This window comes from Gobio gobio (assembly GCF_949357685.1).
Source record: "Gobio gobio genome assembly, chromosome: 18".
NCBI lineage: Eukaryota > Metazoa > Chordata > Actinopteri > Cypriniformes > Gobionidae > Gobio > Gobio gobio.
The window spans coordinates 21,444,838-21,462,762 of record NC_137111.1 but is presented as its reverse complement, the minus strand read 5'-3'; the positions used below and the strand labels follow the sequence as shown (position 1 = coordinate 21,462,762).

Genomic DNA, 17,925 nt, shown 5'->3' with positions numbered 1-17,925 from the left:
AGAAAGAAAAGAAAACTGAAACAAACAAAAAAGCCAGTTAGTAATAGGCTAAGTAGATTTCTGACCTATGGTAACGCTCCTGCAGGGCTTGAAGTTTTTGGCACAGCTCAATGGGCGGGGCCTGTTCCAGGTTTGGGGGGACACCAAGCAACCTCGCAGCTCTTAATTCCAATGCAGAGAGAGCTCTGTGTTCACAGTCCAGTCTGTCTTGGTACTGGGAACAGAATAGCATCAGTTCCTGCAGCTCATCACCAGTCAGATTCTTTCTGCTGCTGTCTGGAAGTTCCGCATCCACCTGCTCCAACAGACTGGCTGCCTGCTCCACCTGTAGAATAACAGAAAAGGAAAACAAGCTTTTTTCAAGTTTCATTGTTATTTCACATGAATGTTGATACATAGACGGTAAAATAATCGCTATCAGTTTAGGTCATGGCACTTACACTCCTTGTGACACAGCTCCACTCTGCTTCCAATTGTCCTGAGCGTGTCTGCAGATCATTGGCACAGCGCTGCAATGTTGCCACCTGCCCCCAGATGGCACTCACTGCATCTTCCCTATTGGCTCTGCATCCATACGATGAACACCACTCTCTCAGATTCTCCAGTTTTCCAAGGAGCATGCCAACCTCTTCCCCTAGAGCCTAAGAAGATAAGGAATATGTTTGAATTTACAAGCCTAACAGGCAAACCATATGTATCTCAATGCATAAGTTGGCAAAACAAATAAATGATACAGATATTTTGGTTACATGGTGAGCTAATGCTAACAAATGCTAGACGTTCAACAGAAAAGGGTTTTATTTGCCTTTACCTTGAGTTTCAGTTGCTGGTCTTTGCAGTCTCTGTGTGAAGTAATTTTTTTGGAAGCACATTGTGATAGCAATGTTTCAGAGTCTCTCACTTGCTGGCAAAGCTCCTCATAGGATTTACGAGAATGTTTCTGGCACTCAACACACCTTGTTATGGACAAGAAATTGGTTACTTTCAACATGGGGCATTTAGAAATTGATGACAGAATATATGACGACGATAAGATTTGATAAGCTTAGTGAGCATATTGCATATAAAATAAATGCTAATTAAGTATCTCAAAAATTAATTAAAGATTATGATTCCTCATTTACTGTGAGGAAAAACTATGATCTCTGTGTTCTTATACAGTATAAATAAGGTTTCAATCTATGTACCTCTTCAGAGATTCTAGTTGTATTTGGGCCTGGGCCTTGAGGGTCGATAGCCTGACCAGGAGCTCGCCAAGAACCTCTATGTGTAGAAATTCAGTTTGCTGTGGATTGAAGCAGGGATGCTGTGGGTTTTGAGTTTGAAGCTGTGAAATATGTGACTGGAACTCTGTGTCTAGGGTCAATAAAGCCTGCTGAGTATCTTTGAGTCTTTCTGAGCAGCTTCTTGCAGAGCAGATTGAGGGAAGAAGGACCAGTGCAGCTCTTTGGAGGAACCGAATAGTATCAATCACTGCCTTGTTGTAGTTCCTCAACAGTTCTTTGGCTTTAGTTAAACTCACCTGCAAAGAGAGCATAAATCTTCCTTGAAGTGTTTCTGTGTATATTTATATACATTTATATTTATACAAATTATATTGCAAAGAAATAGGTCCTTGAAATTGTGAGTCAAAGATGAAACAGATCATAAACTCACCATTCGCTGATCACACCTTTCCAAAACCATTTCCTTCAAGCAAGTAAGCTGTTTGGAGTCCTGTGGAGGCTGAGCTCCAATCCTTTTTTCAAGAAACTCAAGTACATGCATTCTAGATTCTACAGTCTTTCTGAGCACAAGGCACTTTCTTAGTTGTTTTTCAATTACTCCCTCTGTTGGTTCAATACTACAAGGCTTTTCTAGCTCCTCATTGGTGTCTTTGAGGAACTGCTGAAGTACTCTCTTTTCTGATGGGTAGTGAATATGTTTCAGCAGATCCCATTCCAGTATCTGAAGATTATTGTTCACTATCAATTCTGAGGTTTTGAGACTTTCCAAGATTTGTTCGAGTTTCATTTGTTCAGCTGAGATCTGAGAAGGATAAAGATCTGCTATGATTTCCTGGAGTTCAACTCTTGTTTCCTCACACAAGAGTTTTATTAATGGGATTTGGATCAGTAGGTTCTGACAGGCTCTGTAGCGCTCCTCTTTGTTGATGCTCTCATCTTTGGTCCTTGGAATCTGGGCCTGCATTTCTTCCTTTAGATCTTCAATGCACTGACTGAGGCTCAAGTACCTTTCATGAGCTTGTGCTTTGAGATCCAAATCGATCATTTTGTGGTGTAGTTCAGTGATAACACATAATAGCTCTCTTCTCTTGTCCTCTGCACAGGGACTGACTTGATCAACCTGAGATTTGCGCTCCACAATTATTTGTTTAAAGGGTTCGATAACAGAGAGGGTATCCTTTGTAACAGGAAACCTGTGGGTTTTTAAATCAACTAACATTTGTCTCAGGCTGTTCTCAAGAGATGATACCTTCCGTTGAGTGGATTCTTGGTTCTGTATGACATCCATAACTTTATGGCAACATGCTTTCTCATAGAGAACAATACCCTTGATGTCCTCTTGAAGGTTGGTGAGTTTCCCATTGAGCTGAGTACTCTCCGAGACACGTAGCTCTGATGCAATGTCTCTGCTTTTCATCAGAAGGGCTTCAGTGACAGCGGACTGCTTTTCTGCCTCTCCAAGAGTGTCCTGGATCTGCCTCAACCTGCGATCCAGGTCTGCCAGACTCAAACTTTGATAATCCTCTCTCCTCAAAGCCTCCCTCCAGAGATGTCCAACCACCCAGGAATCAACATCTGTTATCTGCTCTGACATCTTCTCCCGGGTTTGAAGCCCTGACTCCATCTCTTGAACTGCCTTGGCCAGTTTTCCTGCCGTTGATTTGGACAAGTCCTCTAGGGCTTGCAATGATGAAGTCACCATTGAAACATCAGCCTCATCTAGTTCTTGAATAAGCTCATTGACTTCCTCAACCAAAGCCTTCAACTGGGTTTGCTTGGAGCTCATTTCTGACTGCAATTTCTTTAAATCTTTAATTTGTCGATGGACCTCTTCTGGAAGCAGAGACACCTTTTTCTGTCGTCCTTTGATGTCAAATTCTTTCTGCTTGGCCCAAGCTAGAGCATCTGTCATTACTTTTACAATTTTACTTAACATTGGGTTGCTGCTGCTAGGGGTTGCAGCTGCTAACTCTTCGCCTATTTGGTTCAACTGAACTTTAATAATCTGAAAGTCCTTCTCTATGCTGGATGTCTCTGTCTTGAATTGGAAGTCCTGGGCAAGTGCCTCAGAGGTCTGCTGAAGGTAGAGGTACTGCTGATGGGTGGAAGTGAGATCAGCATTTATATTCATAATTTCTTGAGCTCTCTTGCCATCCCATAAAACTGGTGAGGATTTCGATGCATCCAAGGTTTTCTGAATGTTCTTGAGATGCTCTTTTAAGGCAGCGACCTCCTGAAGAAGGCTGCTACTTTCTTTAGCATAAGCATTAACCATGTAAAGAGCAATCTCTGCATCCTTCTCCAGGGCTCTCCACTGGCTTTGCAAGTTGTTTTGCTGTATTTCCACAGCTTGTCTCTCAGGCAGACTGAGGTGGGGGGACAGTTTTGCACTTGTTTGAATTAGGTCACCGAGAGCTGTCCTTTCCTGCTCCATGTTTCTCAAGAAAGAGCGCAGCCTCTCCTCCTCAGCAAAACTGCTCACGGCTGGAGATCTAGAGATATACAAGTCACATTTATGTTTTTACAGCAATAGGTTTAATACAGCAATACAACTTGCTCAGTTTTCAGTGTGATAAGTACAGAAAACAACTTTCTTAATAGTAAATACTCACATTCTTAGTGCCTCATGCTCATTTTTGAGTCTCTCCAGGGTAGCTTTGACTTTCTGGATCTGTCTGTCAAAATCTGTAACCATTTGTAGTTGTACTTCCTTGGAGTGAACAGAGCTTGCTGCATCCCACAATACTGCACTCCATTGGGCGCTTAGCTGTTGCATGCCCTCGGGGTCATGAACTGTGCCATTAGTGCCAGTGATGATGTCTCCATTAGCCTGGTCTTGCCCAGACAGCATAGATACCTGTCTCTGTGCACACCTTCTACATTCCTAAAATAATATAACAATACAGTAGAAAATACTGAATGAGCTCACCTACAGCAATAACTCAGTATTCTTTTATACAAATTATTATTTAAAAAAAAACACTGCATTTACATATTAAATAGGAAATAATAGGCTACAGAAAAATCAATAATACATTAGGTTTAAGTTCATCACACACTGATGTTTTTATGTGGTTGACCCACCTCAGCTTCCTCTAGTTGTTTGGCCATGTCTGAGGAGTTCAGAGCAGCTGGGCAAGTTCGAAGGTCCAACAAATGGAACACTAGTCTTTTTAACTGAGCATCAAGATCAGTGCTGGACGTGTCACGAAGTTTCTCTGTACTTCCATGTGGTATACCCTAAAAAAAAAAAAAAAGCTTTCTGAAAGGACAGCTGACACAATGCACATTTATTTGTGTTTATGTTTATTCTAAATGTATTGTATAACATATTGACACTGTTTAAATTGATTGAAAATAGTTTGAATTTAATGTTATAGTGGTTACATTTAAATATTACCTCCATGAGTACACTTTTTGGTCCTTTTTCAGTCATGTTTTTGATGTCCATGAAGATATCCTTCATTGTGGGTCCCTTTGGTTCCTCCTCTTCCTCTGCTGGACTCTCAGAGATTTCAGTGGTGATACCAACTTGCGGAGAAACATCCACATCTTCATCATGTGGCTGCAACATATAAAAGATTAACAGAGTAAATTATTTGTTGAACTGAAGACTAGCAACTACAATATTACTTACGCAGGATAAAAGATTGTAGACACAACTGAGAAATTAGAGAAGTAAATTAAGTAAATTCAAGCAATTAAACTCAACTATGGTAAAACAAAACCAACTCAAACTCAAAAAGCCATTCTAAACATACACAGTGCCATAAGGAAGAGAAGGAACAATATATATATATATATATATATATATATATATATATATATATATATATATATATAATATATATACACGCCTTCTCTGTGCGCATGACAATATTAAATGAATTAAATCTATATCCACTGATAGAAGGCATTGATAACTCATCCATCCAGCATGGTGCAAAATGTGATGGGATTGTCTCTGTGGTAAGGCAACCAAAGCCAGGCCAACATGTGAAGACACGACAATGAGCCAATTCAGGAGGTGTTTATGGAAACTTTGTTAGAAGATTGTTTTTTTTCCCATCAGAGTTAAAACATAATGTGTTAGCTGTCCTTGATATTGGGGACAATTAGATTACAGCAAAAAAAAGGTGATCAATTTCACATCCTCAGTCGAAGATCTCCATCAGAGTCCAACATGCAGATACCACACCATCATGCAGGTTTGTTCCTTTGGTAAAATCATGCGTATTAAAATTACCTGCATCTCACTGATGCTCTCTGTTTGACTGACTACACTTATGGTTTCTGAGACCAAGCTTTCAGAGTCCTGCTGCTCCTCTTGCTGCTCACGACCAATACATGGCTTTGTGTAACACTCCTCTTTATCTTCCTGTTTGGTTATTGGTTCAACATCAGCTTCCACTTCCAGTTTTGCACATACCATTTCATTCCCTGAACTTTCTTGATGGCTGGTTGTTGGAGTTGGTATCACTGGTGGCTCTTCTGTCATTAATTGAACACTGTCAGCTTCTATTTGCCCTTTCTTTCGCCTGGTTGGTGGAGTTGGTAGGACTTCCTCAAGTTGACTTTTAGGAGTGGTGGAAACTATCTCAGTCTCTGCTTGGCTGTCTTTTCGTCTCAGAGGTGGAGTTGGTTTAATTATGCTCATCACTTCTTTCGCTTCATAAGCACCTGTGGTTAACTCTTTTTCAACTTTACTACCTTTCCTTCTTGTTGGTGGTGTAGGTTTCACAAAGGTCTCTTTTTCTTCTTGGTTTTTGTAAATTGCCAATGCCACTTCACTTTCTACTCTACTAATTTTGCGTCTGACAGGTGGAGTTGGTTTAACAGCGGGCTCTTCATGTTCACCGGTTTGTCCATCATCACTTTTTCCTAAATCATCACTGTAAAATAATGTGTCACTCTCTGGCTTATCCTTATGTCTTCTTGATGGTGGTGTGGGTTGAGTCTCCAGATCCCTTGATGGTGGAGTGGGTTGAGTCTCCAGATCCATTGATAATCTTTTATCTTCTCCATTCTCTTTACGTTGTCTTGCTGGTGGTGTTGGTTGAGTCTCCAAATGTAGGGACAAACTTTGATCTTCTTTCTCTTTGCGTCGTCTTGCTGGTGGGGTGGGTTGGGTCTCCAGACTGAGCGCTAATCTTATATCTTCTTTCTCTTTGCGTCGTCTTGCTGGTGGTGTGGGTTGGGTCTCCAGACTGAGCGATAATCTTCTATCTTCTTTCTCTTTGCGTCGCCTTGCTGGTGGTGTGGGTTGGGTCTCCAGATTGAGCGATAATCTTCTATCTTCTTTCTCTTTACGTCGTCTTGCTGGTGGTGTGGGTTGGGACTCTAAATCAAATAAAAACCTTTCTCTTCCCATTTTCTCTTTACGTCTTCTGCTTGGTGGAGTGGGAAATACTTCTCCCTCTAGCTGTGATTCAAGGTTTAAAGATAACCTATCACTTTTATGACGTCTGGTGGGAGGTGTTGGTGTTGGTGTGACATCCACCTTGTCAAATTGGACCTCAGTTTCACCCACATACCGTCTTCTGACTGGTGGAGTTGGTTTAGGCTCAACTTCTATGGATTGTGCTTCATCAACAGATGTGACCTTTTTTGTCACTTCCTTCTCAGTGATATGCATGGAGTCCCCACCATCAAGTTTCTTCTTGTTTGATTGAACATCAGTTTCACCCTCATTTTGTCGCCTGACTGGTGGCGTTGATTTAGGTTCCGCTTCTAGGGATGGTACTTTATCATCTGATGGAGCCATCTTTATCTCTTCTTCCACAGTGACATTGATGACCTCTAAACCTTCAGGTTTCTCCTCTGATGTTGTAAAGATATTCACCTTGTTTGATTGGATATCAATCTTTTTCTCATTTCTTCGCCTGATTGGAGGCATTGTTTTCTGTTCCGCTTCTAAGGAATGTGGTTTTTCACCTGTCTCATTCGTTTCTTCTTTCTTATGGATATGCATGGCATCTCCACCATCAGTTTTCTCCTCTGGTGAGACATCCACCTTTTTTGGCTGGACCTCAGTTTCCTGGTCATTTTGCTGCTTAATTGAAGGTGTCAGTTTAGGTTCAGCTTCTATGGATTGTGCTTTATCAACTGATGAGGTTGTCTTCGTCTTTTCTTCTACAACAACTTCCATGGCCTCTTCAACTTCAGCTTTCTCCTTTTGTGTTGAGACATTTACCTTGTTTGACTGGCCATTTCTTCGCCTGACTGGCGGCGTTGGTTTAGATTCAGACTCCATGAATTGTGGTTTATCACCTGATGGGTTCTTGTTTGTCTCTTCTTCTACAATGACATCTGCGGCCTCTCCACCTTCAGGTTTCTCCTCTGGTGTCAGTGAGACATTCATTTGTTCAGATTGTACCTCAGTGTCCCAGTCATTCCGTTGCTGGATTGGAGGTGTCAGATTAGGTTCAATTTCTGTGGATTGTGCTTCACCACCTGATGGGGTCTTTGTCTCTTCTCTTAAATTGGTGCCCATGGCCTCTTCCCCTTCAGGTTTGTCCTCTAGTGTTGAGACATTCATCGTGTTTTTTTGGATCTCAGTTTCTCCCTGATTTTGTTGCTTGATTGGAGGTGTAGGATCACTACCTGATAGGGTCTGTTCTTCTACAATGACATGCATGACTTCTCCAACCTGCCTTGTCGGTAGGTTTTGGTTTGCTTCAACCGGTTCAGATTGTTCTGATGCTTCTAATGGTCTGTTTGTGTGTGCTAAAACCCCTGTTTCTGTTTCAGCAAATTTTGCCTCACCTTCTGTCTCTATTCTTTCTGATACTGAACGTTCTGATCCCTGAATCTGTGTCTGAGTAGGTTCTCTTAAAGTAGTAGCTTCATGAACGTGACGTCTCTGCATCTCATCCCCCTCAGGGAAGTCTAGAATAATATATCGCCGTTGGATTTCACGCGGGCCATTATTTGCAGTCCAGTTGTCCTCTCTGTCAGCAATTTCAGAATTCGGTCCATTGTTCCAAGAAAATGTTCCAATACTTCTTGAAGCATCATCTCCAATACCTTGTGTTTCAGTAAGTGGGTCTGTGGTTGTTTGCACTTGTCTGTTAGTGTCTATATCGGTGAGCTGTGACTGTTCTGGTTCTATTTCTGAACTAATATCGGACACACTCACCATACTTGCCTCATTAAGAAAGGACTTAATGCTGATTGCTTTATTTTCTATGTCAGAAATTTCAGCTTCTGGAGGGGCCAAAGTTCCATTATCTTGTTTTCCCATTGTCTTCTCATTTACAATAGCACTAAGAGAGGCTGTACTCATTATACTGTCTGTGGGTGTGTCTACACTCTGTATGTGCACAGTATCCACATTTAAAATGAGCACAGCATCCCTTTTTGTTTGTGTTTCACCTTCTTCACCAGGTTCCTCTTGAAAATGTGGAATATATGAGCCCTCTTCCTTTCTCTCTGAATCTGCAGTCACTGCTTCAATGTTCACACTCTCCACTCTATCAGCAAAAGAGTCTAAGCTCACAAACTCAACAGACAACTGGCTTTCTTGTCCTTTTGAGCTCAGACTTGGAATTCCACAGCACTGAGAGTCTGTCTCCTGCACTGTGGTTTCCAAGCTGCGGAGAGCTGCAGACGAGGAGTTGGGCTTCTTTTCATCTGCAATCTCATCATTATAAGCCTTTGTTTCCAAAGCAACAGAAATCAAATTCTCATTTTCAGCTTCATTTGCTCCATGGCGGCTTGTAGGAACAGCAGAATCATATACTCTTATGTCTGATTCAGGTAGAATCTCTGTGGTTAACGGTACAGTTGTTTTGACATCGGCCTGTTCAGTGTCAGTTTCTAATATTGGTGGTGATTTTCTGCCAGCATGAACTTCCGTTTCTGTTGTAGTTTCTGAAATTTCACATAGAGGAATCTTGCTTTCAGGGTTTTCAGATGGCTGTACCTTAGCCTGTTCATAGTTATCCATCTTTCCGCAGCTCTCGGTGATAAAGGATGAGGTAGAAATAAATTCCAACTGTTCAGACTCCTTTGTCGAAGGTTTCACAGCGGAAACCTACAAATGGTATTTATCATACATTATTGCTGCACATTGTTTGTTGGTATGGCTGGATACGACAAAAGTCTAGAAATATGTTTTCATGTTTTTGAATGTGAAAATTGTACCTGTGAATCTAACTGAATACTTTGAGCCTCAAGTGATCTCTGAGCTTCCTGCTTCACATTCTCCTCAAGATTCTGAAACAGAAACTCATCTTCTTAAACTTCTAGATATTACTTTTAAAACACCATCCCACATTATTGAGTCATACTCACCTTAAGATCCTGTTTAAGGTCATTCATGTGAGCGTCTGCCTCGTTTAGGGTTTTCAGTCCATCTCTTTCAAGTTTGCCTGCTAAGTCAGGGCCTAGACAGTCCTTCAGCAGTTCTTTATGGGACAGCGCCACCTGTAGACTTTTATGTAGTTTCACACCTTCCTCAATTGCAGCCTAAAGAGTAAAAATGTTATATGTTTATACTGAAACAGCAACCTTACAAATGGACTAATATATTGCAGGTACAGTGTTTTGCACTCACATACTGCATGCAAATTAAGACACAAACACACCTGCATGGATGAGGCTGAGCTGCAGGGAGGATTTGCATGTGTCATCTGGTTCCATGACTGTATGTTTTGTAAGGCTTGTCTCACACACTGCACAGTGCTGTCTGCACAGTCATTCTGCCTTTCCAACAGTTTCGATCGCAGACTGTCAAAAAAAAAAAAAATAATTCTCCAAAAATGCACTTTCAATAAATAAATATTAGATTTTAGTATGATACAACACTATGCTATAATAGTGATAAACATGCTATCAATAGTACAATTAAATAAACTGGATTCAAATGTAAAAACATTTTTATAGACATTTCTGTTTTTAACCGTTTAAACAGTCTGTATGTACCTGCAATATAATTGTGTAACTGTGTCCACTATAGAAATGACATCACTAGGGGGCTCCTCATCAGGTGGAACCATTTGAAGGGCCTGGCCAAGGTCACGGACTTTGCCCTCAAAAGCCTCAAGGTCTCTCTCACATGTCTATGAGAAAATAATTTAAAAGGAAAATAGTAAGGTTTAAATTCACTGAAGTTTTAGAACAAACCAACTGAACATAGAATAATTAGCATATTCCCACAATACCTTGAAGCTATGCCAGTTCTCTTGTAGCTGGCTGATATTCTGGCTACCCACTAGAAATCCTAAAGAGTGGTCCTGAGCACGGAGCTCATCCAGGAGGCTCTCTGCCCGCTCCCTGAGAATCTGTGCTCTTCCAGCAAGCCTGAGGTCAATATCACTCAATCTGGCCTCACAAACAGCTAACCGTTCCCTCATCTCCTTCTCCGAGAACACACAGAGGTCATGAAGATGGCTGACCTCTAAGGTCAGGGCATCACAACCTCCTGGAGTGCAAAGGTCCATCAGGGAATCTTTAACGGCATCCAGTTCTTCCATTTCTCTCTTCTCCCTGTCTACAGTCTGAAGAAGTGCCTAGAAAGGTTAAGAAACAGAATAATTTTATTAGAGCTGTGAATTAATAAAAAATTGAAATCCATTTGGTTACAAGGAATTACATGTTTGGATTGCTCATGGTAAGAATATTCCTTATACAGTATAAAGGGGTCAGGGAACTTATTTAACTTCATTTTTGAAAAATGAATGCATTGAATTGACAGTCCTAATAAATACATATTATAAAAAAAGGATTCAAACAGACCTTAAGAGTGTTAATAGAGCCTTGTAACTCATGGCGTTCAGTGGGCAGGGCACCGAAACCTTTAACCTGCTCTCTCAGCCAATCCTGAGCTACGGTGTGCTGCTCAACTAGCTGAGCACAAACTCGCTCTTTCCGTATTTCCTCTTCAAGATTTACACAAAACTCCTATACAAGCAAACGTACAAAAAGAACGTCATACACATAAATCTGGTTTCTATTATTAGTCACGATTAGTCAGAAATATTTAGCACAGCACTCCCCTACAGCCTTACTGTAAGCTTTTTGATCAACTCAGGTATGCACTCCTCCATGGTGGCCCAGGATGGATCGATCCAGCTGGAATCACGTGTCAGCTGGCTCATCTCCCTCCCGAGTGCTCGGACAGCAGACAGAGATGGGGTCAGGGCTCTGGTACGGTCTAGCAGACTCTTGGCCTGCTCCACTGTTTGCCTTCGATCCCCAAAACCAGGCCAGGGAAAATGGTGTGGCAGTGCAGCTGTCTGCTGTTTAACCTGCTCCAGGTGAGACTGAAGCTGTTCCTTCTGACACTGACAGGACAGCAGGCGTTCCACTACACTTTTCAGCAGACTGCGAAATATAATATAATTGATATGATATATGACATGATTTTTTTTTGAGTATATGAAATGAGATCTGTACAAGTACATTTCAAGCTCTAAGCGCTATTAATTTACCGCATTAAGTATCCTTTTGGAGGAAAACAATTATGTATTTAATCATGCACCCTAATCCATTCATAAAAAGCCATGCTTATTCAATTACATGGTTTAAATCATTTTCATAAACAATTTTATAACTGTCTTTCAATTATCTTTTTTATTTAAAAAAATCAAATTCATTTGAATCCTCTATCAGTGCTATGTGCAATTACTATTTACATACAGAATTATTATATCAAACCTATGCAGCTCCTGTGCTTGCTGCATTGTTGCCTTCCACTCCTCCTCTACATTTTTCATTTTCTCAATGAGAGAATGTCTTGTGTCATCATCAAGATCTTTACGGATATATAGATGGTCCACTGTCCTTTTCAGGGCTGCAATCTTAGAGTTGCCCTCAGAGTGAAGATTTAGAATTGCCTGAAAGACAGAGGGATATACTTGTTCTTCTTGACTGCCACATTTTCACATGGACATCATCAGAAGAATTTAAAGTTTCCTTCATTTTTTAATCAGTTTCTCCATATTATACTACTTACTTGTGCTTTGCTTAGTCTCTCCTCAATCTGGTTCTGTGTACCATGAGTGCTTTTCCCCAGTGAGTCCAGGCCATCTTTTTGGTTCTTCACCCAGGACCAGGTGGTCTCCTCCTGGGTATATACATTCTGAAGCTCCCTTGCAAGAGAATCCTGTAGCTCAGCCTGGTTCTTTAGTTCCTGAGCTCTGGTCAGGACCTTCTTCAATTCATCTTCAATGGATCTTAGGTTCAGTTGGATTTCCTGTTTTCTCTTCTCTTCCAGGCCTTCTTGGGAACACAAACCCTCTGATTTCCTCCTCAGTGTGGCAAGCTTGTAATCTCCCTCAGATTCTGAGTCCAGGATGGCCTAGAGTAAAGACCAATAAAATACAGTAAAAACCAATAAAATCAGTAAGTAAATCAGACTGTTTTTAGAAAGTACATATTTGTTGAAGGTTGAATATCACTCTGTCACTTACCTGAGCTCCATTCATTCTCTCTTGTAACGGAGTATCTTCACCTAGCAATTCAATCTTCAGATGCTGCTCTTTGATCCAAGATTGAGTGCTCTCCTCCTGTTCTTGAAGATCCTGAATGTCCTTGGAAAGAGAATCCTCAATTTCTGATTGGTTCTTCAGCTCCTGAGCATCCGTCATAACTTGCATCCACTCTTGCTGCACATCTTGTATTGTCTGTTGGATTTTCTGATATTTGTCCTCTTCTAGATCTTCATAGGAACATAGACTCTCTCCTTTCGTCTTTAAGTCAGCAAGTTTACAGTCCCCCATAGATTTATGAGCTAGTACTGCCTAAAAAAACAAAACCAGGATATTTTTATAGGTTTTCAATAAATATTTACTGTTCCAAGATATATTGCCTTGTTTCTTAACTAAGGATAATGGATAAGACCCATCAAATCACTTTTTGTGCCAATTATATTTTTGTAGCCCTACATTTTGAATGTGTTGGCTACTTTTAGTCATCTGATATAATCCAATGTATACCTTTAGATTTTCCTCTGTTTTCAACATACATAACGTGATGCTTAGAAACAGGGAGGTCCCTACAAATATAGTTAATATGTAAAATATCAACATTTACCTTAAGACTAGAGGATTTCTTACAAAATACTGTCATTATTCTTTTAGATAAAGATGAGATGAGTTTTTATCAAGTCACTTGACCTGAGTAGTTGCCCCATTTCCCACAGGCCTATTACATTTTATCATACATTAGGTCCACTCACTTACTGTACCATTTAATGATTAAATATTCCTCTTTATTACCTCAACTCCATTAAGCCTCTCTTGAATAGAAGATGTCACATGAAGGGAACCCAAGGTCTCTCTGAGCTGTCTAATCCATGAACGAGTGTCTTCTCCCTGATCACAGAAGGTTTGTAACAATCTGTAGAGAGATTCCTCATGCTTGACCTGGTTCTTGAACTCTTGGGCAAGTTGTAGCACTTTCCTCCACTCCTCCTCTATCGCTCTTTGGGTCTGGTCAATGTGGCTCCTCCTCTCATTGTCAAGCTCTTTATAAGAACATACGTTTTTTCCTTGTCTTTGTAAACTGGCCAATCTGGAATCGGCTTCATCACCAAGGTCCAAGACAGCCTAGAGGATATACAGACATTACTCCCCAACGCAATATGTGCATTGCAACCTTTAGATTTAGGCAGATAAGTATCATTTGAGAGTCCTAAAAAGAGCTTTTCAATTTAAACAAACTTTTTCCTCTGCCTTTACCTGTACTTTGATTAGTTTTTCCTCTGGCTGAAGTTCCTTCCCCAGACAGTGCAGCATTTGCAGTTGTTCTCTCACCCAGGATTGGGTGCTCTCTTCCAGGGCCTGTAGATCTTTTAGTTCCCGGGAGAGAGTGTCTTGAAGTTCTGCCTGATGTTTTAATTGTTGAGCCATATCCAGAACTCTTTTCCACTCATCTTCAATGTTTCTAAGGGTGTGAATGAGCTCCTGTCTTCTGGTGTCCTCCAAAATATCATGAGCACATAAGGCATCGCCCTCTTCTTTCAGAGCCACCAGTTTAGAATCACCTTCAGCACTTAGATTCAGAACAGCCTTAAAACATAGAAACATCCAAATTATCCTAAATACATCGAGGATATTTGTGTTTGATGAGTTTTGGAACCTGAATTATTGTAGAATTTAAATTTCTTGTGAATTATTCCTTTTTAATTTTAAAAATGTATGAATGTATGTTTTTCCCAGCGAAACACAGCAAAAGAAAATCCAAACAATGATGGTTAGAAGACCCACCTGAGCATTCATATGTTTCTTTTGGATTGGCGTGTCTGTGCCCATGCATTCAAGTCCTTGCTTTAAATCTCTGATCCAGGCTTTAATCTGCTCTGCATTGGTTTGGAATGTTTCAGTTTGATCATCAAGAGTCTTGTGGACTTGGGCTTGATTTTCCAAAAGAATCCCCAGGCTGTGGTACCGGTCTATCAGAGTCTCGCTGTCTCTAAGGAAAGGGTCTCCCCTCAGGCCACGTATCCTTACAGTGGATAACAGGTCATTGAATGCCTCCATACGACCACTGTGGATTAAGGATGAAAGTAAAAGCTGTGCATGCTTTATGGGTGCACTGTAGAAAATTATATTTTGTTTACCTGCATGTCATAGAACCACAAACATGCAAATGTGTTGTTCAATTTGTGAATTATAGTTAGAAATTATAGTTATAGAAAGAAAAAAAAACGGAATACGCTTTAAACAAAACTACAAAATGAACATTTTGAAAAACGAGTTGTACCTTTCTTTAAGAAACTCCTCTTGTATTTGCCGAACTTTTTCTCTCTGTTCTGGCACTTGCTCCCTGTGCTGAAGCCAGTCCTTCAAATGGTTATGTTCCTCTTGCAAACTAAACACATAAAGACATGATTGGATGGAATAAAACAACACTAAAAACCAATAGCTATGATGTGAGCTCAGTCCATGTACCTGTTGAGGTTTTGAAGGATGTCATCGAGCTGTTTATGGCGTCCCTGGCAGTGAGCCCTGAGTGTGGCCAGTTCTCCTTCCTGTTCCTGATGCCATGTGGAGAGCAAAGCTTGCGCCTCAGAGGGAACCTTCGCCCGTCCACCTTTCTCAAATCTCTCCTTCAACTGGGCCAGACGCTGTTCTCCTTCTTTAGAGGCCAGGAAATTCTGACGAAAACGCAAATTATTCAGTATTAAACAGACACTACTACATTTTAATCATTTCTGTTATTTTATAATTATATTTTTGACTAAGGCTGCAAACACCTGGTGACTGTTGTCCCTGCATTTAGTGTATTGTACTCTTTGGTTGAAAAGTATTTCCAAAATGTCCTAGCCATAATAATCATAGGGTTGTGACCTCTCTGTTACTCACTGTCAGTCTCTGCATGGACATTTCTACATCCTGCTTCCTCTCAGGGTTCTCAAAACACTCATTCACAGAGAGCTGCTCATCCTGCAACCATTCCTCAAATGACTGGAACTCTTCTGCAGAGAGCCAATAGGACAAATAGACAAAACAAAAATAATTAAAAAATGTACATCATTTATTAATTCGTTTCCAAGTAATGAAACAATGAGCTTGCAAAGAATAAGGTTTCTGGACCTTTAATAGTCTGAAGGAAGCTTTTCTCCCCCTGTTCCTTCTTTTGACGAATCAGCTCTCGTGTTTCCGCAATGCTGTCTTTAAGATGCTTGCTGTGATTGGTCAGCTCCTCCAAAGCCTCTGGTCCAGTAATGCTGGACATGAGATTGATTTCCGTCAGCAAAGATTCAACCTGCTCCTCCTGGTCCAAAAGCTGCTCACACAAGTCCTACAAAAGAAAATCAGTTAAATTATACAGCAAAAAAGAGTGTTAATACATGTCTGACTGTCTGGTAATCATACCTGTAAATGTGCATCCAGCTGTGTGCGATTCTCTGAACTCATCATATCTACTGAGGAGCGTATATTCTTCACAGATGATTGATAATTGTCAATCTTTTCAGCCAAATGCGCTTTAACTGTGAGGAGCTCTTGGAACACGTCAGTGCAGTCGGAGAAGAGTTCTTTCACCTGCTCCATTTTCTTCCGCAGGTTTGTTTCCATTACCTAAGGTAGACAGTGTGTGTACACTTAAAGTTAGGAATAATTAGGAATTTGTAAAGTACAATAATTTAATAACAGAAAAAGTAATCTGCACATTCACCTGTAACTCAAGTGGAGATTCTTTGCTCTGCAGCAGTTCCTGGATCTCTAGTAACTTCCTGTGGAAGTGTTCAAGGTTGTCCTCCTGATACTGAATCTCATTCTAATAAAGACATAACGACCCCATTAAATCTGTGTAATGTCTGTGAACAATTTGAATAATTTTTAAGCATATACATTTTTGTGGAGACACACCTTCATGCCGAGAACCTCCGCCTCACTGCTGAAAGGGTGAGACTCTGAGAAGATGATAAGTTTAGTTGAAGTCCAGCTGTCCACTTCTCCACCCAGAACAAGCTGTTTCTCCCACAACTCCAGACCCACACGCAGGTTATCCATGTAACTGTCCGTTTTCTCTGACACCTGCCAGAGACGCACAGATTTACCAAGAAACTAAAACAACTGAAATTGTGATGCATGTGAACAGATGTTTTCATATACTCACATCCAGCCATGAGTCCACCAAAGCATCTGCCTCTGTCTCAAACGGAGTTTCTGAGCAATCAGGAATTTTCTTCAGCTGAGACTGCAACTGTCTGCACACAGCTCTGAACTCCTCCATCTTGGGTCCGAGGCCATTAAGATCCTCCTTTATACCAACAACCTGTAATATTAACACATACTGTAAATATAATAAAAGGACTACACTTAAAAAGAAACAGTAGGAGATTTAATAGAAAAAGTGATCATGGTGGCCTGATAGTTAAAGGGTTCCTTCAGCGATTAGCATTAAGCTTTGTATCAGTAGAAACCCGGTAGTATATTCAAATTATCGTACTTTCCCCCCTCATGTCCTCCTGAGACGAGAGAATTATGCATTTTATTTCTGGAAAAATTTCTCAATGTTGCGTCATCGGAGGATTTTTTTAGCCAGAGGGATTAGCCAGACCACAGGGGAGGGATCTCACTCACAGAATGTAAATGTGTACGGCCACTCAGCTCGGGCATTCATAACGGAGCGCTGCAGAGCAAAGCGAGTGTTTCAACTTTTCAATGAATTCCTATGAAAGTTAAGCTTCCATAGGCATGATCTGAAAACGCGCCAGACTGGACACGCGTCGTGAATTACTGCCGCGCTTACCTCAGCTCTGCTCAGCTCTTCGCTCTTGTGATGAATGAAATCTGACTCCTACTGCGTTTGTGCCGTGACTTTCATTCGGCTCACTCACACTTTATTGAAAAGACATGTTCAGTTTTTAATTGTATTGTCTATTCTCTAACTGAACGAAATTATTTTATTACTATGAAAATCAAAACGACGGTGGGGGTGGTGTCATGTTGGGCAAGTGATAACCAGTGGCCGTGGCTTTGGGAGTGGCCTCGTTGGGCAGCGAAGCAAGTGCATTCTGGGAGTTGATGTCTTTCATCCACATGAGACAAAAATACATTTTCTGTCTTTTCTCAGTCTAGAAGGCTCCAAATTCAAAAATAATTTCACATTTCTACTACATAAATGACCAAGTTTAAATAAACATTCATCTTCCCAGCACTGAAGTAACCCTTTAAGGATCTAAGGTACTCTTACTTGGTCTGCATGACCCATAACCTGTTTTCAGTGTAGTCTACACAAAATAATA

The 17,925-nt window shown here is 40.8% G+C and overlaps 1 protein-coding gene across 11 annotated transcripts in view; it reads right to left on the bottom strand.

The window, feature by feature from the left end:
* syne2b (spectrin repeat containing, nuclear envelope 2b) overlaps positions 1-17,925 on the bottom strand; it is a 124,283-nt gene that overhangs the window by 78,131 nt on the left and 28,227 nt on the right. For 10 of the 11 annotated variants that reach the window (XM_079843340.1, XM_079843345.1, XM_079843348.1 and 7 more), the window contains exons 35-64: positions 16,794-16,952; positions 16,544-16,711; positions 16,350-16,451; positions 16,049-16,252; positions 15,767-15,974; positions 15,536-15,648; positions 15,122-15,327; positions 14,934-15,041; positions 14,438-14,717; positions 13,910-14,239; positions 13,448-13,777; positions 12,641-12,970; positions 12,184-12,528; positions 11,886-12,064; positions 11,237-11,552; positions 10,965-11,129; positions 10,391-10,738; positions 10,152-10,288; positions 9,815-9,956; positions 9,522-9,695; positions 9,372-9,443; positions 5,473-9,261; positions 4,627-4,791; positions 4,311-4,466; positions 3,839-4,110; positions 1,657-3,718; positions 1,188-1,522; positions 812-956; positions 441-641; positions 66-325 (exon numbers count right to left, since the gene is read on the bottom strand). In XM_079843340.1, the coding sequence (XP_079699466.1) occupies positions 66-325; positions 441-641; positions 812-956; positions 1,188-1,522; positions 1,657-3,718; positions 3,839-4,110; positions 4,311-4,466; positions 4,627-4,791; positions 5,473-9,261; positions 9,372-9,443; positions 9,522-9,695; positions 9,815-9,956; positions 10,152-10,288; positions 10,391-10,738; positions 10,965-11,129; positions 11,237-11,552; positions 11,886-12,064; positions 12,184-12,528; positions 12,641-12,970; positions 13,448-13,777; positions 13,910-14,239; positions 14,438-14,717; positions 14,934-15,041; positions 15,122-15,327; positions 15,536-15,648; positions 15,767-15,974; positions 16,049-16,252; positions 16,350-16,451; positions 16,544-16,711; positions 16,794-16,952 (11,801 nt within the window). The remainder of the gene's footprint in view (positions 1-65; positions 326-440; positions 642-811; positions 957-1,187; positions 1,523-1,656; positions 3,719-3,838; positions 4,111-4,310; positions 4,467-4,626; positions 4,792-5,472; positions 9,262-9,371; positions 9,444-9,521; positions 9,696-9,814; positions 9,957-10,151; positions 10,289-10,390; positions 10,739-10,964; positions 11,130-11,236; positions 11,553-11,885; positions 12,065-12,183; positions 12,529-12,640; positions 12,971-13,447; positions 13,778-13,909; positions 14,240-14,437; positions 14,718-14,933; positions 15,042-15,121; positions 15,328-15,535; positions 15,649-15,766; positions 15,975-16,048; positions 16,253-16,349; positions 16,452-16,543; positions 16,712-16,793; positions 16,953-17,925) is intronic. The other variant, XM_079843342.1, reaches the window with a different exon arrangement.